This window comes from Podarcis cretensis, assembly GCF_951804945.1.
Source record: "Podarcis cretensis genome assembly, chromosome: 10".
NCBI lineage: Eukaryota > Metazoa > Chordata > Lepidosauria > Squamata > Lacertidae > Podarcis > Podarcis cretensis.
Window position 1 is genome coordinate 2,616,106 of NC_137179.1, and position 27,007 is coordinate 2,643,112.

Here is a 27,007-nt window from a genome sequence, read left to right on the forward strand (position 1 = left end):
CTACCTTCAAGGCACGAACTCCCTGCATCAATTTATCTGCTAAGAAGACTCTAGTTTTCCAGGGTGTGAAATTGGGAAGAGATTTTGCTTCCCACAGTGTAGAACATCCATATGCCCCCAAGAGCCGCAGCCAGAATGGCTCTGAGGCTGATGGGAACTGTGGTCCAGAGCATCTGACAAAGACTGACAAAGGAAGACTGTTCTTTCTCACCCCATGTTCATCCCATGTCAAGAAGAGGTGGCGCAGGACTTCAAACCAGTTCCAAAATCTGCCAACTCCATTGACCAGAAGCAGAAGAGGACAAATGTACCGTGAGCAGTGATCCCTCTTTGAAACAACCTTCCATTCCCTGGAAAACAGAAGCCCTGCTGTTTTAGCTTTAAAAGCCTGGAAGCCAATCCAGGAATCCAAGCAAAGTCACTGCAGTTTGGCTTCTGCCTCTTGCGGGAGAAAGTTGGCCCATGCCAACTGTGCCCCCTGGTCCACTCTCTCTGACCAAGGGCCTCTTCCATATTGATTGATGCCCTCAGGGTCACACTCTGACCGCAATCCGATCCAGTCCTATGGGGCAAGTGTTAAAATACCAGCGGTCCGCCCGGCTCACTCCTCGCCAACCAAGGAAGGAGTGCAGGGCCAATTCCGTCCTCTGCTTGGCCTGGCAGGGCTCCACCGCTGAAGAGCTGGCTCATGAAATGTTCGGAGTACTAAAACAGCTTCTGGAAATTAATTTGCTTCCGGCTAGAGCCTCTGCAAAAGGGCAGCATGGAGAGAAAGGAGTCGTCGGCCTTTGGGGGCACAAGAGCTGCAGGCAGCCAAGGATTCAGGGACTCTGAAATTATTATTATTATTATTATTATTATTATTATTATTATTATGGCTTGCTTAAAAAAAACAACTACAGAAACATTTGCTCAGACAAGTCTGAGAAAAGCATTAGAGCAGAAATCATGCAAGCAAATATAAGTGGGATTCACCAAGAGTCACAGAATCATGGAATCGTAGAATTGGAAGAAACATCAAAGGACATCTAGTCCAACACCCCGCCCCCCTGCAGTGCTGGAGTCACAGCAAAAGAATCCTTGGCAGATGGCCATCCAACCTCTGCTTAAAAACCTCCAAGGAGAGTCCACCACCTCCCGAGGTTGTCTGCTCCACTGTGGAATGGCTCTTACTGTCAGAAAGTTATTCCTGCTGCTTAGTCAGAATCTCCTTCCTTGTCATTTGAAACCACTGGCTAAGGAGCCCTCTGGAGCAGCAGAAAACAAGGTTGGTCCACCTTCCATGGGAAAGCTGTTTGAAGACTGCTAACACATCACCCCTCAGGGTTGGTCCAGATTTCCGCTTGTGTGGTTTTGCCTTTGCCTTGATGCTCCCCCCCTAAAAACCACTCTTTGGAGCTAAATCGGAACAAATGGCAATCTTCGGTGTTCCAATTCAGTGCTAAGCCACTGGTTTTCCTGGGGCTGTGGATGAGCGGGGAGCACAGCAAGCAATGTAGGTTTTAGCAGAAGTCAAACTGTAACAGAACGGAAGCAGCACCGATTGAGGGAGAAAAAGAAACTGTTGCCTTCTTGCACCTCTAAGCAGGATCGAACTGTTAGTGACTAACTAACTTCCAGTTGTCAGGAGTCCCAGTTAGAAGGCAACAGAGGCAAACGTACAAGCTCGTTCCCCAGGGAAGGCAGCCCATTTATTTATTTTTTGCAACTTTGCCCGTTTTCAAGGCACTTCGCTCTGATCGTGAGGAAGATGATGTCTGGTAATGAGGATGACCTCTCAGACAGCAGGAAGAAGACCAGGAGAGAGATATGACTGCTTAATTGCAAAGCCCGTAAACAGCTTTCATTTAAGGAAAATGTTCAGAGGCTCACGCTGACACCAATTTGGCTCGACTCTAAGGAGCGCTGATCTGTTGGAGAGATTTTCCCCAAGCGCCGGCATTTGGAGTGTTGTTTCAAGGGCTGCATCATGCGCCAGCTTTTGCGGCACAGAAATAAACCTGATCTATGCACTGTTTTCTGCAGGCGCCCCTTATGAAAACACACCCTTTCCCTTTCGGCCTGATGGCATCATACTTGAGCCCCAGCTGGGAGATCATTCCTCCATGAGGGTGGGAAACTTGGCAAGGCTTTCAAAGGCCAGTCTTGGCTTTCCTTGGATGCTTCAGTTACACAATTCCGAAATTATGTCCCACAAACCTGCGAAAGGAGAGAGGAGCCGAGTCTCTGGTCAACAGAGGACCCCCTGGAGAAACCCCCTCCAGATGTTACCCCAACAGAGATCCTGTTTGTGTGTAATGTTAGAGCTTTGCCTCTCATGACCCTCGGCGGGTCAAATGCTATTGAAACTGTGTCAGGAGCGAAGGAGGATCTTGGGCCAAAGCGAAAATCTGGAGAGCAGCAGCAAAATAAACAAGGCAGTCGTGCGGAATCCTTTTTCCCTGTTACTCCATATGGCAGCTCCAGATGAGTTGGAATCAAACCGTACATTCCATTCCACTGAAGCTGACAGCAAGCTGCTCGATGAAGTCTCTGAGAGATTTCTGCAGTCTTGCACAGAACAAACGAAGGAGCTGGGAAGAAAAGGAAACCAGCGGACGGACCCAATTACCCTCTCGGCTGTGTCAGCGCTGTCACCTGTAGGATGATACTTTGCCTTTGGTCCCAGGCCTCGCATAGCATGCTGCTGCACACATTATATAGAAACACACACACACACACACACACACACACACACACACACACACACACTGCCTGGTATAGTCAATGCGGGGCATATTATTGCCTCTTTTCATGACCTGAATTCCGCTTCCATTTGCAGGGAGAAGATGTCCTAAGGCAGCCACTTGGAACTGTCAGGGGAGCCCTGGCCTGTCCCCTGAGGGTCCTCATAAAATGGGAGCTGGCTGCGCCGCTGATATATCTTGGCATCAGCAAACGATTCTATGGAGGGGTAACAACAACAACAATAACAACAATAATTTATTATTTATTCCCCGCCCATCTGGTTGGGTTTCCCCAGCCACTCTGGGCGGCTCCCAGCAAAATATTAAAACACGACAAAACATCAAACATTAAAACTTCCCTAAACACGGCTGCCTTCAGGTGTCTTCTAAAAGTCAGATAGATGTTTCTTTCCTTGACATCTGACAGGAGGGCATTCTACAGGGTGGGCACCACTACCGAGAATGCCCTCTGTCTGGTTCCCTTCAACCTCACTTCTCGCAGGGAGGGAACCGCCAGAAGGCCCTCAGAGCTGGATCTCAAAGACTGGGCTGAATGATGGGGGTGGAGACTCTCCTTCAGGTCTACTGGGCCGAGGCCGTTTAGGGATTTAAAGGTCAGCGCCAACACTTTGAATTGTGCTCGGAAACATACTGGGAGCCAATGTAGGTCTTTCAGGACCGGTGTTATATGGTCTCTGCGGCCACTCCCAATCCCCAGTCTAGCTGCCGCATTCTGGATGAATTGCAGTTTCCAGGCCACCTTCAAAGGTAGCCCCACATAGAGCGCATTGCAGTAGTCCAAGCGGGAGATAAGTAGAACATGCACCACTCTGGCGAGACAGTCTGCGGGCAGGAAGGGTCTCAGCCTGCATACCAGATGGAGCTGATAAACAGCTGCCCAGGACACAAAATGGACCTGCATCTCCATGGACAGCTGTGAGTCCAAAATGACGCCCAGGCTGCGCACCTGGTCCTTCAGGGGCACACTTACCCCACTCAGGACCAGGGAGTCCCCCACACCAGCCCGACCCCTGTCCCCCCAAAACAGTACTTCTATCTTGTCAGGATTCAGCTTCAATCCATCCAGCATCCATCCTCTAACCACCTCCAGGCACTCACACAGGACCTTCACCGCCTTCACTGGTTCTGATTTAAAAGAAATGTAGAACTGGGTAGGGAGCCATTCTGTAGACATTCTGTAAAAGGTCAAGGTAAAGGACACCGTTTACCTTCCCACTGGAGTGCTACCTATTTATTTACTTGCACTTTGATGTGCTTTTGAGCTGCTAGGTTGGCAGGAGCAGGGACCAAGCAACGGGAGCTCACCCCGTCGTGGGGATTCGAACCGCCGACCTTCTGATCGGCAAGCTCTGGGCTCTGTGCTTTAGACCACTGCGCCACCTGTGACATTCTGTAGCCACTCCCATTTCCTCCAACTGCTCTCCTCCTCCACCACGGTCCAATTCTGTTCACACCAGAATAATGCGTAGTGGCCCCCCTGCTTTGGAACACCCTCCCCAAATAGGCTCCTCTAGCTGGCTTTTAGTTTTAGCAGCAAATGAGAGTGCTTCTACATGCAAGGCGGTTTCCTTGGCTCCCATTCTCCAGTCCGTGTTTTCAGGGATGCCGCTGGGAAGTGGGTTTTAGACATTTCATTTGAGCGGCGTGTGCTTTTTATGCCATGATTGCTAGCCTCTATTGTTCATCGTTTTGCATATTTCATGTGCAATGCTTCATGTATTTTCCTTTAACCAGAGAGAGAGAGAGAGACTTATGAATTTATAAACTCAGGAAACAAACATGCAGGTTTCATGGGGGTTCATGGAAGTGTAACCAATGGGATTCTGTCCTGCATGACTAACTTAGACAACCTCCAGCTTCTCCGCCCAACTTGGTCTAAATAAAGCCAAGGGATGAGAACTTGTTGCCACCTGTATGGGGTCTGCCTGATGCACACGGTTTAGGGATCAAATGCCTGAGTTAACTGGATGGCAGTGAGAAACACCAGGGCTATGTCACAGGGAGTGTTAGAAATCAAAATATTTTTGGTCTTTATGGTCCAGCTCTCACTACTGGGAAAACCAGAGCTTTAACTATACAGACCTTTGTTGGCAAGGTGATGTCTCTGCTTTTTAGGATGCTGTCTAGGTTTGTCATTGCTTTTCTCCCAACAAGCAGGCGTCTTTTAATTTCATGAAAGGTGGTGAAAGGTGAATGAATGAATGAATGAATGAATGAATGAATGAATGAATGAAATCATTGACTGGACGAGTCTTCAATTGAGTGCCCATTGACTCTTCACTTGACCGCCCACACGCTTGCTTCCAATCAGGATTTTATGGGAAACGCTCCTGCCTTCCCATAAAATCCCAGCACCACAACCCTCTGAAGGCAGAGCTGGCTCATCAGGGCTGCGTCGCCGCTAAGAGTTTGCATCCCACCTTCCTGCCTCTTTCTTTTTAAAAAAGTTTCGTTCCTTTCCTTACCTGGCTTTGCCTGCTGTTTTGTATTTCATGGATTTCCCAGTTTTATCAATGCACCCTCCTCCAACCCCTGCATCCCTGCCTTTTTGTCTTTATTTCTCTCCTCTCCCTCTCAATCTTATATTTTGCTTATGGCATTTGACGTGTTAGTGGCATCACCTGCCATTATTTTGCGATCTCCCCTGCACCTTAGTCTCCCTGCATGCAATTCCACTGGCTGTACTGTTGGCGATTTAGTGCCTTGGAACATGTACATGTTTCAGTCCGTCCTGGATTCTGGTTTAACCCTTGCACTGCCTCAACTGACTTCTTAAAAACAGGCCTGCTGGATTAAAAAGGGCCACCTTGTCCATAAGCAGCTGGCCAGGTTCCTCCAGACAGACAGACAGAGAGAGAGAGAGAGAGAGGCTGGGGAGGGCACAAGGGCAACCAAGTGTCACCTCCAGTGTTTGCCCTCAGCATCTGATAGTCAAAGGTAGAATCAGAATCATAAAGGGACCCCCAAGGGTCATCTTCTCCAACCCCCTGCACCGCAGAAATCTCAGCTAAAGCATCCATGACAGATGGCCACCCAATCTCTGCTTAATAATAATAATAATAATAATAATAATAATAATAAAATTTTATTTATATCCTGCCCTCCCCAGCCAAAGCTGGGCTCAGAGCGGCTAACAACAATACAGTAAAAGTAACACAGCATTCTAAAATCAATTCATTCTAAAATCAGTTCAAATCAAATCAATGGCAACCATTGCGCTAGAGTTCTGTGAGGATCACCAAAGGAGGGGGTCAGGCTGTGCCCTGGCCAAAGGCCTGGTGGAACAGCTCCGTCTTGCAGGCCCTGTGGAAAGATGTCAAGTCCCGCAGGGCCCTAGTCTCTTGGGACAGAGAGTTCCCCCAGATCGGGGCCACGGCCGAAAAAGCCCTGGCTCTGGTTGAGGCCAGCCTAACCTCCCTGTAGCCCAGGACCTCCAAGATATTTTCGTTTGAAGACCATAAGGCCCTCCATGGGACATACCAGGAGACGCGGTCCCGTAGGTATGAGGGTCCTAGACCGTATAAAAAAAACCCTTCCCTTTACTAATATTGGCTGTCCTTTTTTTTATGGCGACCACAATTGCATTCAGCAATGCGAAGGGTTGGTAGTTTGGTACTAGGCAGGCTGAGGAACGCTCACAGTAAAAATGCTCTGGTGAAATACGCAGCGGTAAAGACAAGAAGCCGGCAAGTGGAGACCCCCAGTGCAGCAGAAACAGGAGCAGAGCCTCCAACGAGGAGGGAAATAGGAAACCTCATCCATGAAGGCTGCCCCTTATTGCTCTTTCACAAGCATGGAGGCCTAATAGTTCGTGAACGCTGAAGGCGCCATGCCAGAATTACCGATCACTCCCATCACAACCTGGGATTTATCTCCGGGCTTCGAGGAAAGAGTTATGAGCGGGTCAGCTGCACGCCAGGGAAATGGTCTGTGCTCTGCTGCAGTCCAGCTGGTGAGAAGCCAGGTGAAAGGAGCCTTGCCGTGTCTTTCGTTCCCACAGCTGAAGAGCTTGCTTGGAAACCAGGGTCCACACCTCAGCCACACATCATCTTGGTTGCCCTCCTTTGCACACCTTCCAGCTTGTCAACATCCTTCTCAAATTGTGGTGCACAGAATTAGTACTATGATTCCCTTGATCTGGAATTGATGCAGCCTAGAATAGCATCTGCCTTTTTTGCTGCTGCATCACAGTGTTGGCTCATATTAAGTTTGTAGTCCACCAAGACCCCTAGATCCTTTTCACATGTACTACTGGCAAGCCAGATGTCCCCCACCCTATATTTGTGCATCTGGCTTTTCCTGCCTAAGCGAAGAACCTGACATTTGTCCCTATTGAAACTCATTTTGTTACCTTGCACCCAGTTCTCCAATCTGTTACTGGTCATCTTGAACTCTGATTCTGTCTTCTGCAGCATTAGCTACCCTTCCCAGTTTGGTGCCACCTGCAAATTTGTTGAGCATCCCCTCAATTCCTTCATCCAAGAATGAATATAGCAATTTGTGAAAAGGTGGCATCAACGCCTCAGCGGAGGAGGAAATAACAGCACTGAGTACATGGTGTGGCTTAGGGTGGGGCAGAAGGTGAACAGGCTTTTCAGGGCCCCCTCCTTCTTCCCTGCACAGATAAACTATATTTTGGGACTCAAAATTCAGACGGACACATTTTGACACAGCTACAAATCATTTGGTGCTCTAAGGGTTAGTAAGCAATTGGCCAGGCTGACTCTTGTGTTCCTGGCCCCCACCCAGGGGTGCTGAGATCCTCAGGACACCTCTCAGGCCTTCTCTGGGCTCCAGGTAACTGTGGCAGGCTGGCCCAGATCGCATCTCATTTACACAAAACTGCTTGGCGTCAGCAGACAACTCCTTTAAGTGTGCTTGGAGGGGCGGCTGCCAAAGTTGGGATATGAAGTTAATAGTCAAGAATGTGCTGGTAAAGGAAAGGAGGGGCTGGAATGAGAGGGGAGAGATGTTGCGGGGGTGTTTGGCTCACAGCTGCCCAGCTAGTGGCCCTTGGCGAAGCAGCCCATTATCCTCCATTAGGAAGGAATTGTAAGGAAAATCAACAGCCTCCAGAAAAGGGCAGGGGGGGGGGGGAATCCAGCTCATTACAAAAAGGAAAGAGGGAGGGGAAGAAATAGAGGAAGGAAGGAAAGAAGGAGTGCATGTAGCAGAGGCTCCTTTTCTTTCCCCCAAACTGCAACGGAAGGGAGGAAATGAGATGTTCTTCTTGGAAGGAACTGACTCCAACTGCCCTTCAGGAATCATCACCAGCTGGCAAGGCAGGAAAGTCCAGGACAGGGACAGGATCTGTGTGTGTGGAAGGGAAGCCACAGGTGGGCTAAAGCCCTCCACCACCAGTGCAGCCCCTGCCCACAGGTGTCCAAGGACAAGCCCCCCCCCCAATCCAGCCCGCCTGCTGTCACAGAGGAAGCTCGAGGTTAAACAGCAAGCAAGTAGGTACATCTCATCTGTTTGCCACCACGAGCTGTCAGATAATCAATTCCCTGACGCACAATGAAAAAGAAAGAAAAACTCAGAGAGAGGGAGAGAGAGAGAGAGAGAGGTCTTTAGCTGCCACCCCAGCAGGGAAGTCTCAAAGGAGGAGGAGGGGGAGCCTCTATCCTGGATGAGAAACCCAGTCTAGCCTCAGGATTGGGGACAGAGCCCCTTGCAGACCACCACCCCAGATTGAATCCTGTGCCAGCGCACCGAGGATCCGTCCAGATTCTGAGGTGGCATCTCCAAGGTCTGAGACTCAGGTTCGTATCCTGCCCCCTCCCCCTGCTCCCCCCTCCACTGCACCCCCCAGTGTGAAGCAGACAGTGTGGAACCATCAAAAACCCATGAAATAGTAAGAGGCCACAAGGCCAGCCTAAGAGGTGCTGGAGAATGAGGCTAACAGTCTGCTTGCCCCCCCCCCCCGACTTTGCTCAAAAAAGGAGCGATCGGGCCTTGCAGCACAGAATCACAGAACTAGAGTGTTGGAAGGGACCCCCAGGTCCCCTCGTCCAAACCCCAGAGCCTGAGGACATTTCAGAGCGGCCGCAGAGAACAATTTGCCGGTGAACTGGTGCCCTGAGGGTCTAATCCATTCATGTGCTGTGGCTCTGACACCCTTAGCGGTGGCCGAGAACCAGCCTCTGTGCAGAAGTCAGCTTCATTTCCATCCTGCTAGCACCCTTCCACCCCAGGGGCGAGAGAACGGTGGTGCCCTAGTTATCAGCCCATGTGCCAGGGGCAGAAATCCAGCTGGAGGGCAGCGGAGGGGCACAAATGGCCAACGCACGCCCACAGCAAGGCCACGTGTCAAAAGTGGAGGCCAGCCCAGGCAGCCTGGGGGGAGTCCCCATCCCTTTCCCCACCAATGGAGTGGCAGTGAGGAAGGTCAAACCCAGAGCGTGTGTCTAAGTGAGGGTGGGGTACCTTGCTTTTGGCTCTGGACCTGCCACGCATCGGCTTTTGCTCCTGGTCTCCCCGCGGGGTCGCTTTCCTTCCCAGAGAGGCGCCCATCTTCCTCCCCACAGCGCTGACTCTGTCCCTCGCTCATCTCCACACTGGCTTGAGGACAGGGCGTAGAGCTCACACCCAGACGGACACACACGCACACAAATGCTCACTGTCAGGCGGACACACACACGCACTCGCACATTCCACAACCTTCCCTCCGTCCAAGCAAAACAGCAGCGGCTGTGCTGAGGGGATGCAGCGCGGCCAGCTTTGCAAATGACCCTTTCTGCAAGCCCCTCACTGCTGCTGTCGCAGGAGGCGTTTGTGCCTTCCCTCCCTTCCTGCCTCCCCCCCCTCACCCTGCCAGACCTCTGCCTCTCTCTCCTCTCTCAGGCCAGCTGTCCCGAACGGCCCCTCTGGTGCCGCCTGACCCAGAAGGAAGGGGGCAACTGCCAACCACCTGCCATTGGCTCCAAAGGCTGAAACTCAACACCATGTGAGGTTCCAGAGGACAGAGAGCCCAGAAAAGGATGGGCTGGGGCTGGGGGGGTGGAGGCAATGTCCTCCCTCTCATTTAGTCATTTGTTTATTTTTTAAAAAAGAATGCTGTCCTGCTTTTCCTCCAAAGCAGCCAACGACAAGACATTCAGATCAATAAAACAGTGTCATGAAAGAGGCAGCCACAGCAGGATCGATACCATCCCAGCAGCAGAACGCGCTTCTTTGCCGGTTTGCTTTGTTTGTCCCTGCCTCTCCTCCGAGGAGCTCAAGGTGGCGCGCAGAGTCACCTCGTCACAACGACCCTGCGAAGTAGGCTGGGTTAAGAGAGCGGCTAGCCCAAGGGAGCTCTGGGACACAGGCAGGATTCGAACCTGGGGCTCTGTGGTGCTAGACTTGAGCTGCCGCACTGCCGTACATCAGACATCAACCTCCCTCAAAGAGCTTCAGTGTTTTAACCAACTGGAGAAATACACTGTTACACACCACCAGAAATTTGTGTATTTTTATGTTCTGGTGTGCCCTGAGATCTGCACATGACGTTCTGGAAAAATATACAGTCGTTCCTTGGTTCTCGAACAGAATGTGCTCCAGGACCGTTTGACTCCCAGAACCATTTGAAAACCAAGGCGCAGCTTCCGATTGGCTGCAGGAGCGTCCTGCAGCCAATCAGAAGCCGCACCGGACATTCAGCTTCTGAAAATCGTTCGAAAACCAGAACACTCACTTCCAGGTTTCCATCGTTCGGGAGCCGATTTGTTTGGGAGTCAAGGTGTTTGAGATCCAAGGTATGACTGTAATGAAATGGTATATAATGAGATCTTATTTAATCCCAGTACCAGAAGATTAACTAAGCAAGCCATATAATAGGGCTCTAAAGTGAGTAAATACAGCCTAGCAGCCTAGCTTCCCTAACTGGTTTCCAGCTGCTTTTGAATAATAATAATAATAATAATAATAATAATAATAATAATAATACCCCTCCCATCTGGGCGGCTTCCAACAGAATATTAAAATACAATAATTTATTAATCATTAAAAGCTTCCCTAAACAGGGCTGCCTTCAGATGTCTTCTAAAAGACTACAGTTCCCATCATTCCTAGCTAGCAGGACCAATAAATACAAATTTAATAAATAATGAGAATAAATAATAAATCATATGTAGCTTTTTGATTCAGCATTCGAGAGTGGGGGAAGTGGCAGGGGAAGTTAAAAAAGAGCTCAGACATGGACCGGGGAAGTGTGGGCCTGGGCTTAGAAACTGTGGGGCAAAACTTAAATGTGGATGAGCCCTAAGATGGACCTATGTCCTCAGTCACAGGCAAGTTTCTGGGAGAAAGCATTGCCTGGATTCTTGCTGTGAGGTTTTCCTTACGGAAGGAAACAGCAGCTCCTGGAAAGATCAGGCCTTTGCTAGATATCATTGCCCATCCTCAAGCAGAACCACGGTGAGAAACTGTTTCAAAACCCAATTGAAAATCCCTCCTGAAAACAGCCGCAGGGTCTACTCCAATCAGTATATCCATGGACGAGTCACAATTCAGACTCTGGCTCACATCGCTGCCACATGGCTCTCCCCATTCCGTGAGACATTCTCCAGAGATTTCTGCACCTTTAGCCATCACAAAAGTATAGCCTGCCTAAAAAGAGAGCCGGGTTTCCTTGTGCAGAATTGCAGCAGTGGAAATCAAAGAGCGCTCCTAAAAGCACCTCCAGGGATCACAAGTCTTCAAAAAAAAAAAACCACAATTCTGTGATGATTTTACTAACAACATTTCCTTAATTATAGAGGGTATCAAGCTATCTCCTCTGACTCATGATGAGAAGTTCAAAATGGCTCACACTGGCCTAGAGGTAATTAACTCTGCGGAAGATTTGTATCCGCACCAAGATAAGGCTCATTGAACGGAACGGAGCCTCAAAGTATTCTGAACTGCACAGAAGCCGTCCACAGACCAAGTCAATATTTGCGGCTGCTTACCAAGTGCCACTTTGCAATCATTTTCTGAAGGCTGCTTTCATTGCCAAAAGGGCACGAATGAAAACTGCTATCTTAACCCAATCAGAGGGAATTGCAGGGGGCGGAGGGGGGAGCACATTGCCAACCGCACGGAGCAAAGACAGCTTCTTGCAAAATAAAATAAAGGCTGCTCTGCGATATTGCTCATGCACACAGAAAAAGACAGACGAGGAAGGGTGGAAAGAGGCTCCACTGGCCAGCTCTTCAAACTGCCAAAGGCTGGTATTCATACATCTGCAGGGCTTCTCCTGCCTTTTCCCCCAAGGAGCTCAGAGCACCAGACGTGAGCTGCTTCGGAGACAGGAGAGAAACAGGCCAGCCTTCCCTTGGAATGAACATCACCCTGGTGCTTCCTCAAGGTGAGGGCTCATCATTGCTAGAGGCAGAAGGCCAGGCCAAATGGGCTCCTTTGGCCTGATTCTGCAAGGCTCTTTCTAATAAAATAAGATCGGGATTTAGTCCAGCAGGTCCTCAACCCTTGGAACAGACAAGGGACCAACCCAAGCATTTTGTGGCCTTGGCCACAAGGACAACAAGCTGTCTGCCAGGCTCTGCAGCAGCAGACCCAACCTATGGGTCCCCAGATGTTATTGGACTACAACTCCCATCATCCCTGAGCTTTGGCCTTGCTAGCTAGGGATGATGGGAGTTGTAGTCCAACAACATCTGGGGACCCACAGGTTGAGAACCGCTGGACCAGATGATCCCTGGGTGTGCCTTCCAACTGCACAAGTCTATGATCTTGCCTGCTGGATGCCTCTGGGTGGGTTGGAGGGATCCATCTGGACAAACAGGGCGGGGGGGGGGGGGGCAGCGTGGAGAGATCATCATTTCTTCCCAGCTTTCCATCTGCAGCATTTTCCCCTCCGCCCAACAGTTGCTGTTTCCTAGATGGACTGAAACCTCAGAGACGCTCCCCCCCTCCTTCTCCCTGCGCAAGAGCGCCAGAAACCAGGCCGGCACCCCTGGAGCTGGCGGCCACATTGAGCGGCCCTGCTGTGAGCAAAAGGGAGGGGTGCAGGCAGGAGGGGAGAAGGGGGAGTGGGCATCATTTCATGTCTCAAACAACAAGAGCTGCTTCAGCAGCTGAGACATACTTCACGGGGCCAAGTGTTGAAGCCCCCTCTTAGGCGGTGGGGTAGGCAAGCAATGGCTCAAAGACCAAGGAGGCATCCGATTGGCACTCTCCAACGGAAGGGCTGCAGCTCAGTGGCAGATTGCCTACAGGTAAAGGTAAAGGGACCCCTGACCATTAGGTCCAGTCGCGGACGACTCTGGGGTTGCGGCGCTCTTCTCGCTTTACTGGCCGAGGGAGCCGGCGTACAGCTTCCGGGTCATGTGGCCAGCATGACTAAGCCGCTTCTGGCGAACCAGAGCAGTGCATGGAAATGCTGTTTACCTTCCCGCCAGAGTGGTACCTACTTATCTACTTGCACTTTGACGTCCTTTCAAACTGCTAGGTTGGCAGGAGCAAGGACTGAGCAACGGGAGCTCACCCAACGGGAGCTCGAACTGCCGACCTTCTGATCGGCAAGTCCTAGGCTCTGTGGTCTAACCCATAGTGCCACCTGCGTCCCTGCTCTGCATGAAAACAGATTGCCTGCTTTGCATGAAAACAAATCCACATTTAATTCCTGGGATCTCTAGGTCGGGCAAGGAATGTCTCCCACCTGCCCTGGTCTGAAACCCTGGAGAGCGGCTGCCAACCAGTGTAGTTAAAAGAACGTTAGAAGAGCCTGCTGCTGGATCAGGCCAGTGGCTCAGCTGGTCCAGCATCCTGTTCTTCTCACATAGGCCAACCAGATGCCCATTATGGGAAGCCTGAGAGCAGGATCCGAGCACATTAGCCCTCTCCCTTCACATGGTTTCCAGCAACCGGTACTCAAAAGGATAAAACCATGCTGGGTAGTAGCTATGTGTCTTGAAATAAAAATGTGTCTTGAAATAAATAAAAAAATGTACCAAGCAAACACATACATAAATATATAAACCACATGTCTGGAGCAGCACAGGAAGACTGCCCTGAAACCATTTTGACTCCCAAGCTGACCAAATGTTTTCTCTGCAAGGAGGGAGCGGGTGAGGGAACCTTCCCATTGTCTCAGGAATTGGGTAATCACCATCTCAAAGGAATGGCCAGACTACCAGGAAAGGCAATCAGATAAGGCATTATCAGAGAACCTGGCAGACAGGAAAAATGACAACACTCAAATTTCTGTTGTAGACCACCTTTTCTGTGATGTAGGTATGATGTATGTAGGGGTAGTCTTGAGCTCCAGGGCAGGGAATTTAAAATGTCTGTATAAGGACAAGCACACCTTGGTTCTCGGTCCTCCTTTCCTGCGTGTGAGGGGAGCACCCTGTTGCAACAGATCAATAAAGATCAGGCTTACTAGTTGCTCTGCTTCTCAATATTCTCTGGTTGGCCTCTGTTATTTTCTCCGACTGATGGAGAACCTACAAAAGTCTCTATAAGGGCTCTTGTGTCCCCCATAAGGGAATAAGGACAGATTTTTGTTTATTACAGTCTAATCCCCTTTTAAAGCCACCAAGTTGATGGCTATCATTGCCTCCTGTGGGAGTAAGATCCATAGTTTAAAGAGATGCCCCAGTGGGAAACGCGAAAGCAGGATTCAAACTCCCCTCCTGCAGTTTCCAGCAACTGGGATTCAGGATCATCGCTGCCTCTGACTGTGGAGGCAGAACACAGCCATCCTGGCTGGTAGCCATCAATAGCCCTCTCCTCTTCCTCCATGAATTTGCCCCAAATCTCTTTTAAAGCCATCCAAGTTGTTCGCCATCACTGCCTCCTATGGCAGGGAGTTCCGCAGTTTAAGTATGTGCTGCATGAATAAGGACTTTTTGAATGTGTCATTCATCGGATGCTCACGCATTCCAGTGTTACGAGAGAGGGAGAAAGACTTTTCTCTATCCACTTTTCCATCATTTTATAAATTTTTATACATTTTGCCGTCTATACCCATCATGGAAGACCCAGAGCGAACGGCAAAGGCCAGCTATAGGTACGGTAGCTTTGAGCAGTGGTGTCACCTGGACAGGGCTCTGGGAGTAGACGCCAGGGTTCCCACTCAACAGAACAAGGGGGGGGCAGATGCAACGCTGCGGTCTTCCCACATCTTAATACTGTTATGAAAATTACGGGGCGGGGAGCACATCTTTAAAGTTGTTAAATGTTAGAAATATTATGCATAAATGTATCCTTTCGACTTGACAGCTCAGGGAAGTTACCTAGTTTTAAAAATCATATAAAATCAACTCCTTTGCCAGTTTCCTTCATTCTACCGCCAATTTGTTTCATTGGACAAGGACCTGGAAACCACTCTGTCCCCTCCATAATCCCTCAAGCGGGAGGTCATGTACTCACAGGAAGGTATTCATAGGTGTCAATCGCTGGGCAAAGGCTCTCCTCCGGACTTGCCCAGGTGCCAGACTATGCAAACCAAAGTTCTATTGTTCTTTTGCAGTAGGTGCTTAGAATGTACTTCCCAATAAATATCCTTTATTTGCCTGTTCCCCTGACACATTCCTCCTATGTGAATCATGTATAACCCTCCCCTTTTCTGATGTAGTGATGATGAAGTGATGATGCTCCACGAACTGCATGCTGGGGTAAGATAGAAACTTTTGAAAAACCTTGTCACCCCATCCTCAGGGTTCAAAATTCCTTTTTCAACCTGTTGCGCAATAAACTTTGATCTACAGCTATTTGCTGGACTCCTTCCTTTATTCTGCAGGGACCCACGGGCTCTGGCCGAGGAGCTGGGTGACTGAGCAGCCTCGCACCTAGATTTTTTCCATAACAATACACATCAACACCCACAGATCCTGCTCTCACACCTCCAACACAATGACATCAGAGTCTAAAACTACCTAACTGCACCCAGCACTGGGCCTGAGAAGTGCTGGGGGCTGGGTCATGTGCAAGGGCCTCCCCTGCTCGCCTTGAGGGTGGCGGTCTCGTCTTACCTTTGTGTGCAACTTGGCAAACTGCTTGTCGTCCAGCAGGCTCTGGATGTAAACTCGCCTCTTGTACCGGAACTGGAGAACAAGAGCAGAGGGGAGAAAGGAGCGTCACCCACAAATCGCCAAAACAGGACCTGTGCCAAGGGCAGCCCACAGCCTTCAGAGGCATTGAAGAATGTCAAGAAAGCCCAGTTGCAGGATCAGGACCAAGGGGGTGGGCTTTAGTCTAGCATCTTGTTCTCCCACTGTCCAACCAGGTGTCTGAATGGAAAGTCCACAAGCAGGACCTCTCCCCACCTGCGATTCCCAGGAGATGGTATTCGGCGGCTCAGAGCTTATCCACACTTACCTTTCCTCCGCTGTTTTCACACATGATCCACACTTTAAAGCTCTCTCTGAGCACCCTTTTTTTACATCTGGAGATTTAAAGCTGCTCTTTAAAGCTGAATCAGAGCAAACATCAATCCACAGAAAACCCAAATGGCTGTTTGCTCCAATTCAGCTTTAAAGAACAGGTTTTGGCAGGGAAAAGGGCACTTGGACACAGAGCTTTAAAATTGGACCTGAGAACTACCCCCATTATTTTTTTAAAAAGTAATACATGGGTAGGACCGAATCACTCCATGCCTGCTCAATCTTGGCTGTAAAAAGGCTCAGAGAAGAAGTCAGTACTCTCCTAAGAATGTTCTTGGGCTCTGATGAATTGCCAGGGTAGAGGAATTCTAGTGTCACCCTCTTTCCCACCAGAGCAAACATGTTCCATACTGAGAGTTGGGAATTAAAAAAGAGAGAGAGAAAGAGAGAGAGTTGGGAGAACGGGCAGGTCCATTCACCTGGGTGGGCACAGAGGAAGGGGGAAATTGGTTAGGTCTGCTGGGCAAACAACCTGGGGATTTTTCTGGGAAAACCCGCTGTTGACCGCTGAGGGACACCCCACACGTCCGCTTGTCTTGGGCCTAGAAAGCACAGCTCTGAGCGGGTCAGCTGCAAGTAGCCTCCCCCTTACCTCACTCCTTTCCCAGGGAAAAGCTGCTCTTAGGCATGGAATGGGAACAAACAGCAACCTGCATAAAACATGATTGCCACTTGCTCTGATGGAGTGCAAAACAGCAGTTTTCCCCGGGGGGAAAGCAGCGGGACCAGAGGAAGTGTTTAATCCACAGAAAAACCAACTGGCCTTCGTTGCGATTCAGCAGTAAACAATGGGTGTTCCCCAGAAAAGGTGTGGGGCAAATGGAAAGTATCTTGGACCTGCGCTTAGAAATCAGTTCAACATGGAATACTGTGCAGGATTTAACTTCCTGTGAATTGAGCTTTTTGAGGAAGGAAGGAAGGAAGGAAGGAAGGAAGGAAGGAAGGAAGGAAGGAAGGAAGGAAGGAAGGAGGGAAGACCAAACTTCCAGTTGTCATGGGAGAAAGATAAAAATTAGGCCCCATCCAGGAAGAGTCTTGTGAAAGTGTTTGGGGCCCTGAGCAGGTCCTGTGTGGCTGGCATCAGTCCGTCCTTCCCATTTTCCAAGCACAAAAACCCATCCAGCTCTTCTCCTCCGACCCCTCCCTCCCTTTCCTAAATTTAGCTCGGTGGTGATTCATTGTTTTCGAACCTGAAGAGCTATGTGAAGAAGAGGTGGCAAAGGTTGGCATTTTAGAACTAACTGACAAATCAGAGAAGGAGCAGGCTGCTGGGCCCGCTTGGCATTCACTGAGGAGCTCTTGAGGGATCTCTTTTGCTAAAAGCCATGCCTAACATTAGCGGCCCCCCCCTCCCCATACCTGAGGCTTGCAGAGAAGTTCCTGCAGCATCTGCTTTCGGAAAGGGATTTGGGGAGCAGGGAAGATATGGGGAAACAAAAGTGGGTGCCTGCGTTAAATTGGTGGGAAACGGCTGCAATCCCCCTGTTATGTACTGAGTTGAATAGGATCCAAAATGCAGCAGTCTGATTGGTCCTAGAACAATAGGATTCAGAATGCAGCAGTCTGATTGGTCCACAGGAGCCACCCAATCCAGCTCCAGGTGGAAGTGAATCCGGAAGTTATTGGCCTAGTGGAGAATCCCGGAATTAGCCAATCACATATTGCCTATTGTGTAAATAATTTACAGTGGTACCTCAGGTTACATACGCTTCAGGTTACAGACTCTGCTAACCCAGAAATATTACCTTGGGTTAAGAGCTTTGCTTCAGGATGAGAACAGAAATCGTGCGGCAGCAGCATGGTGGCAGCAGGAGGTCTCATTAGCTAAAGTGGTGCTTCAGATTAAGAACAGTTTCAGGTTAAGAACGGACCTCCAGAACAAATTAAGTACGTAACCAGAGGTACCACTGTATATAAAGCAGACATTTTGGGGGAACTTCCATTCCTCCTCACCACTATGAGCTGAATAAAGAGCATTAAATCGACTCCGAGTATATTTCATGCCCAAATCTGATTGGGGTGGCAACATTTGTCAGGTGCCAAGGCACCAGATGCATCCCACACATCTACATTTAGACCACATGGTGCAGCTGCTTTTGGAGGCAAAAGATCACAGGCCAGGGAGCCCCCAGCCAGGATGGGCCAAGGTGACCCGCAGCCCCTCTGCTGCAAGAATTAAATGATAAGCCAGTATTTCTAAATGGGATTTTAATAGATCTTTGAGGTCCAAGTAAGTGGTTACTGAGAGCACCCAGCCTGACCTCCGGTACAGCAATGAGGTCATAGAATCATAGAATCATAGAATCATAGAGTTGGAAGAGACCCCAAGGGCCATCGAGTCCAACCCCCTGCCAAGCAGGAAACACCATCAGAGCACTCCTGACATATGGTTGTCAAGCCTCTGCTTAAAGACCTCCAAAGAAGGAGACTCCACCACACTCCTTGGCAGCAAATTCCACTGTCAAACAGCTCTTACTGTCAGGAAGTTCTTCCTAATGTTTAGGTGGAATCTTCTTTCTTGTAGAAGTCTCGCTGCGGCATTCTGCACCCGCTGGAGTTTCTGGGTCAGTCTCAAGGGCAGCCCCATGTAGAGTGAGTTACAACAATCAAGCCTGGAGGTGACCGTCGCGTGGATCACAGTGGCTGAGTTCACAAGTCAAGGGAAGGTCTGGGGTTGTGGCACAACTTCTTAGTGGAAGATTCTGACCACTGCGGCACTTTTCTAGCCCATACATGGCAATAAATAGAAATAAATCTAGCTGAAATTCCTGCATGCAGGGGGTTGGATTAGATGACCTTTGAGTCCCTTCCAACTCTAAGATTCTAGGAAATCGATGGTTAAAACCAGCACCTTGAACCTGATCCTGTACTCCTCTGGGAGGCAGTGCAGTACGCTCCACCCGCCCCCTCTTCCTCCACCAGTAAGCAAAGGCTGGCAATCCCCATGCCATTCAGAAGCTTGGTCTCTGGAGAAGGAATGCCCCCCCCCCGTTGGTTCTATTCCACCCAAGCTGAACATGGCCCCCATGCCCCAAGGCAGGCCCAAGTGGGGCTGGGGGTTGTAGCTACGGAAAACGAGGAAGGTCTGTGGGTTGGTACCTCCAGGTAAGGGACCGGGGTGTCCGGGTTCAGGGGGTACTCCCTCAGCAGCCGCTCTTCGTCCAGGAACTTCCCGGCCCTGCCGTTGAAGGCTGGCTGGAAGAGGCCATAGTTCAGGACGTCCTTCAGGCTGTGGTTCAAGGTGCAGAGAATGCGCTGTTTGGAGACCCAGACGGGGACATCAGGGTTAAGCCGCATACACTTCTGTCAAGGGGGAGAGAGAGAGATAGAGAGAGAGATATGCTGCTGAGCAAATTGGTACAAAATGTGGGCAGGGTGGGGGGAGAGGCATTGGGTTTTGTTTGCATTTTAATGAGAAGCCACCGTGTTCACTCTTCTTGAACCAATATGCAAAGTGAAGCACAGCTATCCTTCAAAAGCCACACTTGCCTGCATTTTGCAATGCAGTTCTCCGGCAAAAGTGCGCAGAAATAAATTGCATTGGAGGCGGGGGGGGGGAGTGTGCATTAAAATACATATGCAAGTTAAAAAACAAACAAACAAAAAAATCTCCCAACTAAAAATGCATTCTGTTAGGGGAACCCGCTTTGCAAAAATGTGCACATTATTTATTTTTATTTATTTGCCTCCTTAAATTTATATGTCACTTTATTGTAAAGGGGAAAAACCTCAATGTGGTTTACGAAAAGAATAAAACAATGTCAAGGGTCTCCTCAGCCAAAGGAATGCACACGACAGATTGTTAACTCTTTAAGGACAAAGCTGACACTTAACAGTAGTTTCCATGGCTCCAGATACCACACACATCATTTTAGTCCAGGGGTCAGCAAACTTTTTCAGCAGGGGGCTGGTCCACTGTCCCTCAGACCTTGTGGGGGGCCGGACTATATTTTTTTTTGCGGGGAAATGAACGAATACCTATACCCCACAAATAACCCAGAGATGCACTTTAAATAAAAGCACACATTCTACTCATGTAAAAACACCAGGCAGGCCCCACAAATAACCCAGAGATGCATGATAAATAAAGAGACACATTTTACTCATGTAAAAACACACTGATTCCTGGACTGTCTGCGGGCCAGATTTAGAAGGCGAATGGGCTGGATCCGGCCCCCGGGCCTTAGTTTGCCTACCCATGTTTTAGTGTCTAGGGAGCTATTCCCAGGTCTGTACTCCATGGAGCAGTTGCAGCAGAAGGAGGTCCACTCCCCCTCCACCAGCTTAGGAACCTTCTACCAATGGGCTGCACACAGACAGCCAGAGACTATGCCTGCCTGGAAACTGCCTCTGCTCCTCCCTTTTCAATCCCCTCTTGGTTCTGTGAGACTGTGGTGCAGGAGAGCATAGGGAAGACTCCAGCCCTTCATTTGCCTGACCTGCCTCTTCCTCCTCTTCTTCTGACCCATCCTGCACTCCACCCTCCAGCTGTGAAGTTTCCCTTGCCTCCAGCTCTTGCCTCCTGGCCGGTACAGTCCCCCACAAATCACTGCCCCTCTCTCCCGAGTCAGACACCAGCCCCTGCACAGTTGTCAGCATCTCCCCTGTCCCTGACGAACCATAAAATTATCTATAAAAACAGTTTTAAACAGCTACATTGTTAGCCTATTTACTTATTTCATAAAATCCATACACCTCGTTACAAAAAACTTTCAAGTGCTTGACGAAAAAGATAAGACAAATAACATTGCTGTTTAAACAGAATGAACAACAATTACTTAAAGCGTCCAAAAAAAAAATTAAACTCAACAATAAACGAAAAACAAATTAAAACATGAACCAGTATTCTAAATATCTGGGTAGACTAAACAAAATAGGATCAAGCAAAATTGCAAACAAACATGTGCATATTAAGAGAAATTCTAATTTAAATGCTGATGAATTTTCATGAGGGATTATTAAATATATTCATTTATCTTACAGAAAGGATGTTGAAATGTGGAAAAATGAACTTAAGGCTGAAAAAACGAGCTATTGGGAGAGAACGAAATGAACTGCCCTTCCCTTTGCACACAAAACGGCAGGCAATGCTTTTCAGGGTAGGCAGAAAGAGGGTCCCCAGAGTCTGAAATGCACAGAGATTACCTGTGCAGGTGGGCCTGGTTCCCAACATGTTGTGAGGAAATATTAAGAGATAAATGGTATCAGTTGTCTCTATACTAACACACAGAGCATGGGAAAAAAACACAATGAATTTGAGCTCATACAGGATGGCAAATATGACCTAGGAGTCATTACTAAAACTTGGTGGGATGAGACACATGACTGGAATGTAGGAATTGAGAAATATAACCTACACAGAGGAAATAGAACAAACAAGAAGGGAGGAGGAGGAGTAGCATTATATGATATGGAGCATGGAAGGCAGATTGAGACTATAGGGGTAAAAAATTGTAGGAGAGAGGAACAACAGTGACCTTACTGTGGGTGTCTGCTATAGACCGCCACGCCAGACTGAAAATTTGGATGATGTCTTCCTAGAGCAGATCACCAAACATTCAAAAAGGAGAGAAATAGTAATCATGGGGGACTTCAACTTCCTCCATATCTGTTGGGACTCAAGAATGTAAGGTCCGACAAATTCCTCCGTTGCCTCGCTGGCAATTTCATTTCCCAGAAGATGGAAGAAACAACAAGGGAATCATCTATCTTGGACCTGGTCCTCACCAACAGGGAGGAACTGATAGATGAAGTGGAAGTGCTCAGAAACTTGGGAGGAAGTGATCATATTCTCCTGGGTTTCAGGATACAGAGCAAAGGGAAAGCTGTGTAGTTGGGAATGCAGTCTAGACTTTAAGAAGGCCAATTTTTAAAAGCTGAAGGAGCTGTTGGGTGAGATCCCATGGTCAGAAATACTCAAAGAGTCAAGTTGGATGGGAGTTTCTAAAATGAGAAATATTGAAATTCTAAATGCAGACAATTCCAACAAGAAAGAAAAGTGAGGGGCATCTAAAGAAACTGGCATGGTTAAATTTGAAGCTTAAAGATGAGCTGACATTTTAGAAGGGCATGTATAAGAAACGGAAGAAAGGGGAAATAACAAAGGAGGAGTACACACGAGTAGCCAATAGTTTCAGGGAGAAGGTCAGGAGGGCTAAAACTGAGAATCAGCTCAGGCTTGCAAGTAAGGTTAGAAAAGAAGTTTATTTGGCTATCTTCAAAGCAAGAAGAACAAGAGCAAGCAAGTCGTAGGTCCTCTGCATGGAGAAGATGGAGAAATGCTATTGGGTGACAGAGAAGAGGTGGAATTGCTCTGTCTTCGCCCAAAAGGAAAGCAATGTCCAACCTGGTGATAATAATGATGAGTAAATGATGTAAGGAGGGAGCTGCAGCCTAAGATAGGCAAAGAGGTAGTAAGGGAACACCAGGCTACTTTAGATGAATTCAAATCTCCAGGGCCTGATGAGCTGCCCACAAGGGGACTAAAGGAGTTTGCGGATGTAATCTCAGCGCCTGCGTCTATAATCTTTGAGGATTCTTGGAAAAGAGGTGAGGTCCCAGCAGGCAAAATGTTGCTCATTCTTTTTAATGAAAACTGCTTGAGGGACACATTTTCTGCTTCAGCAGACGCTGCCCAAGGGTGATGCCAGCAAAGGAGGGATACCCTGCAGCCTGTTCTGAAGTGCATGAGGGATTAAGGAAGGGATCTCTGTACGTTGTCGTTCTTCGTCTGCTATAGTATGTTAAAATTTGAGACTTCAGTCTAGAGCATAAGAAGGAGTCCTGCTGGATCAGGCCAATGGCCCACCTGGTCCAGGATCCTCTTCTCACACTGGCAACCAAGATGGCCATGATGGGAAGCCAGAAACCAGGAGTCAAGCACAAGGGTCCTCTCCCTTCCTGTGGTTTCAGAAGCACTGCTGGCAGAGCATTGGAATTACGTCATGGCTGATAGCCACCCATGGGCCTGTCCTCCATGGATTTGTCCAATCCTCTATTAAAGTCAAGCAAGTTGGTGGCCATGACTGCCTCCTACAGAAGGGAGATCCATAGTTGGACTGTGCACGGCTTGAAGAAGGACCTTCTTTTAGGCTGTCCTGAGTTTTTCAAACAAGGTAGATTCGAGTCTACCTTTCTCAACACAAGCCAGAGGCAGCTTCTCTTTTTCTTTTTAATATAATTTTTATTGAGTTTTGCTGCACATACAACCACAGAAAGATTCCATCCAAAATTCAAACTAAAACTAAGGATAAACAAATGCATAAAAATACATAATAACTAATTATCTTCCCCTCCATCAAGAACCTGTGGTTATTATTCTGATACATGGAAGTGAGAGCTGGACCATAAAGAAGGCTGATCGCCAAAGAACTGATGCTTTTGAATTCTGGTGCTGGAGGAGGCTCTTGAGAGTCCCATGGACTGCAAGAAGATCAAACCTCTCCATTCTGAAGGAAATCAGCCCTGAGTGCTCCCTGGAAGGACAGATCCTGAAGCTGAGGCCCCAATACTTTGGCCACCTCATGAGAAGAGAAGACTCCTGGAAAAGATCCTGATGTTGGGAAAGATGGAGGGCACAAGGAGAAGGGGATGACAGAGGACGAGATGGTTGGACATTGTTCTCAAAGCTAGCAGCATGAGTTTGAGCAAACTGCGGGAGGCAGGAGAAGACAGGAGTGCCTGGCGTGCTCTGGTCCATGGGGTCACAAAGAGTCGGACATGACTAAACGACTAAACAACAACAACATTATTCTGAATGATCAAACCTAAGCACTCTAGTCTTTTGTATTGACTTCCATCTACCACCTCAATTTGAGTCATTTTTTTCTTTCCTTAACTGCCTTCTTGAAATGTTTTTCATTTCTTGTTATTAACTTATTTAACTATGATAACTGTTTTGTCTTTTGCAGCTGCTCTTTCTCCATGTCTCAAACCAGCCCAAGACCCTGGTTTCAGGAAATCAACACCTTACTCTGCCTTACTCTGGAAACATGAGCAGCTGCCTTCAACCCCCAACAGTTTGAAGCCGTTTCATTGCAGGAGGTGGTTGTGCACAGCAGTCATTGCTTAGCATGTTTTGCAAGTGCTGCCAGCTCCCTCTCCCCACAACAAGCCACAAACCGTGCCTCTCCCTACCTGACCCAAAAAGGGGATGGAAATGCAGCCCATGATCCCATCCCTGGTGTTCAGGAGTGGGAGCAGCTAGAGAAAATGCTTTTCTGGTACTTGATTGCTACATCACAAAGCGAAAGATCTATTTCTACTGAAAGCCCAGGACAGGATGTGGGGGACGCTCTGAATTTAGAATCAAAATGAATAATACAAAGGGATGTGTGCTGATCAGACTAACTGCTTCCATAATGCATCTAGTGGAACAGTTACTCTTCGTGAAGCTTCCCCAGAAATCCAGGAGATTGGGAAATCTGGCAATGGACCTCAGCACCTTTAATAAATAATAATAATAATTTGGCAGGCCTGTGTCCCCCAGCCCCACCCCCAGAACAGCTTTGACAAAACACCGCTTGCATTCTGAAGTTTTGCCCACTAACACATCCTTGCAGAAGGCTACTGCGGACTTTTTTGAAAAGGTCTCTCTTGCCCAAGCCCAGCAAAAACCACCCGATTTTGCACCTGGAAATCCAGACCATCTCTGAGGGTTGCGAACAAGGCAAGAGGAGGTGGCAAGGCTGGTGCTGATCTGTGACACTCATGGTGTACCTGCTCTCTCCCAGCCACCCCTGCCAGACTCTTTCCCGCAAGCCCCTGTCGAGGAATGGTCAACGTTATGAAAAAAAATCATGCTCCACTCCTGTGGCCACAATTACTTCACAGGCAAGTGTTTTTTTAACAAGGAGGTAGCAGTGCACCCCACAAAAAACCACTTGGTGGCTCGGTCTTATGTGAGGGGCAATCATCTGCAAGCCTTCAAGGGGTCCTTCCCCTCTGAGATGCATCCCCTACAAATCCCCTACACAAAGCTACCTCACAGGAAGACACGACGGAAGCAGCTGACACACCAAAGGTCTCCAGCTGCCTTGACAAACCTGTGGGATGTAATCCACTGGGAGCAGTCAAGTACAACATTCCTTGTTTTCCTAGAGTGGACATGCAAGGGAACGTTTGGTCCAGGCAGTCAAAACTTCCTGTTCCTCTTGGGCTGGAGCATCCTTCCTTGCATGTGACTAGTGGGTGGGCGTGACCTTACCTGTCCAGGTAAAAGGCTGCCTTTCTCTCTCTCTTTCCCATCTTCCTTTCATCCTGCAAACTTCCTGGACTAAACTGCTGGCTGCCAGCCAAGCAGTCGCCCAGGTCATTTCCCTTATGGGGTAATCCCGTTAGTATAAATTTGTAACTTTAAGCCTAAGGCCTGCCTTCAGGGATCACACTGTGCTCTGCCCGATCATGAGTAAACTTTCTTTTTACTGCTTATGAATAAGACTGTGGTGCCTTTATTCTTTTAGGAGGGATTCAAGGGGTCTTATCAGGAAAATATTAGAACACATTTCAATCTGGACAAGCCAGATGGAATTGTGTACTGTCTTAAGAAACTCACACGAATTTGCAACTAGTTTTCTGCTGTGTAAAGGGGAATGGACTCTGCTAAGTAAAGGAACTTGCTGGTTCAAGTTAGGAAGGATATTAATAAACAATATATCCTCTCCTGCCACCCTGAACATTTTTGCAAACCTCCTCTGGATGTGTGGCTCTGTGGGGCCTCCTAGCCCCAAGCAAGCCCCTGATAAAGAATTTCTTTTCTTTAAAAGAATAATAATGTTATTTTATTAATAAGCAAAATAAACCAAAGACAAAGAGCATTGTACACAGGTTGTACCTTAAAGTTGTACATTGGCAATAAAGGTATTATTATTATTATTATTATAAAGAAGTCCTGTTGCAGCAGGTTGAACATGGCATAAGGTTGGACAACTTCTTGTTCCAAAATATTACAAGAAATACCTTTCCCCACAAAGCTGTGAGGCTGGTTTGTGCTCTTTTGTGGCAAGTTAGCCTAAGCATAAATTGGCCCCCTCCTGCCATCTGCAAGAAGCTCATCTTAAAAGAAAATCCAAGATGTTGGCAGCCAGCAGCCTCTTTACTTGAACTGCACAAATTGGGGCACAGGCTGTCACAGCCGCTGATGGGCACAGAGGGGCCAAGTACCCCTTGAAGTGCCAGCAGAGGACGGCTTGACAGATTCAGGGCATGGAAGAGGCAGGGCAGCCCTCCGTTCCCAGGGAGTTCTCTGCTGCACAAGGACAGAGAGGGCCGGGAGGCTGAGGCCGGGATGGTGCTCCTGTCTTCTGCCACAAGGAGTTGGGGAAAGGAAGAAAGCAAACTGAGCATTATGCACAAATGTGTGAGATGGACAGCACCACCGTTCTTGCTTTTCACGGAGTAGAATGGCAGCTTTGTAGGGAAGGTGACTTGGGGTGGAGAAGAGATGGAATCCTGTCCCCATCTACCATGTCTCTGTTCTCTTTTCCCATGACCCCCTGCTTCAAAATGTGGCAATTCTGTGGTGGTGGTCACAGTGGTCAGTGTAAGCAGATGGAAATGAGCAGGATCTTGATTCACTTGTGGTGTAAAAATACTATGGATAATGTGGTTTGATATAATCATTGGAGTACTGATGAATATGCAGGTGCAGGTTCTTAAAATGGAGGGAATGGGGGGGGGAGTCTCAAGATTCAAAGAATCTATCTATCTATCTATCTATCTATCTATCTATCTATCTATATCTATCTATCTATCTATCTATCTATCATCTATCTATCTATCTATCTATCTATCTATCTATCTATCTATCAATCATCTATCTATATCTATCTATCTATCATCTATCTATCTATCTATATCTCTCTATCTCTCTATCTCTCTATCTCTCTATCTCTC

General features: G+C 48.3%; 1 protein-coding gene across 10 annotated transcripts in view; it reads right to left on the bottom strand.

The window, feature by feature from the left end:
• The window catches only part of SHANK3 (SH3 and multiple ankyrin repeat domains 3), a 494,453-nt gene that overhangs the window by 291,701 nt on the left and 175,745 nt on the right, over positions 1-27,007 (bottom strand). For 9 of the 10 annotated variants that reach the window (XR_013842778.1, XR_013842779.1, XM_079992132.1 and 6 more), the window contains exons 3-4: positions 19,214-19,417; positions 15,704-15,775 (exon numbers count right to left, since the gene is read on the bottom strand). Coding sequence is in view for 8 of the 10 variants with exons in the window: in XM_079992132.1 (XP_079848258.1) it covers positions 15,704-15,775; positions 19,214-19,417 (276 nt within the window). In the remaining 2 variants the exon portion in view is untranslated. Of the gene's footprint in view, positions 1-9,173; positions 9,397-15,703; positions 15,776-19,213; positions 19,418-27,007 lie in introns of those variants that run through there. The other variant, XM_079992129.1, reaches the window with a different exon arrangement.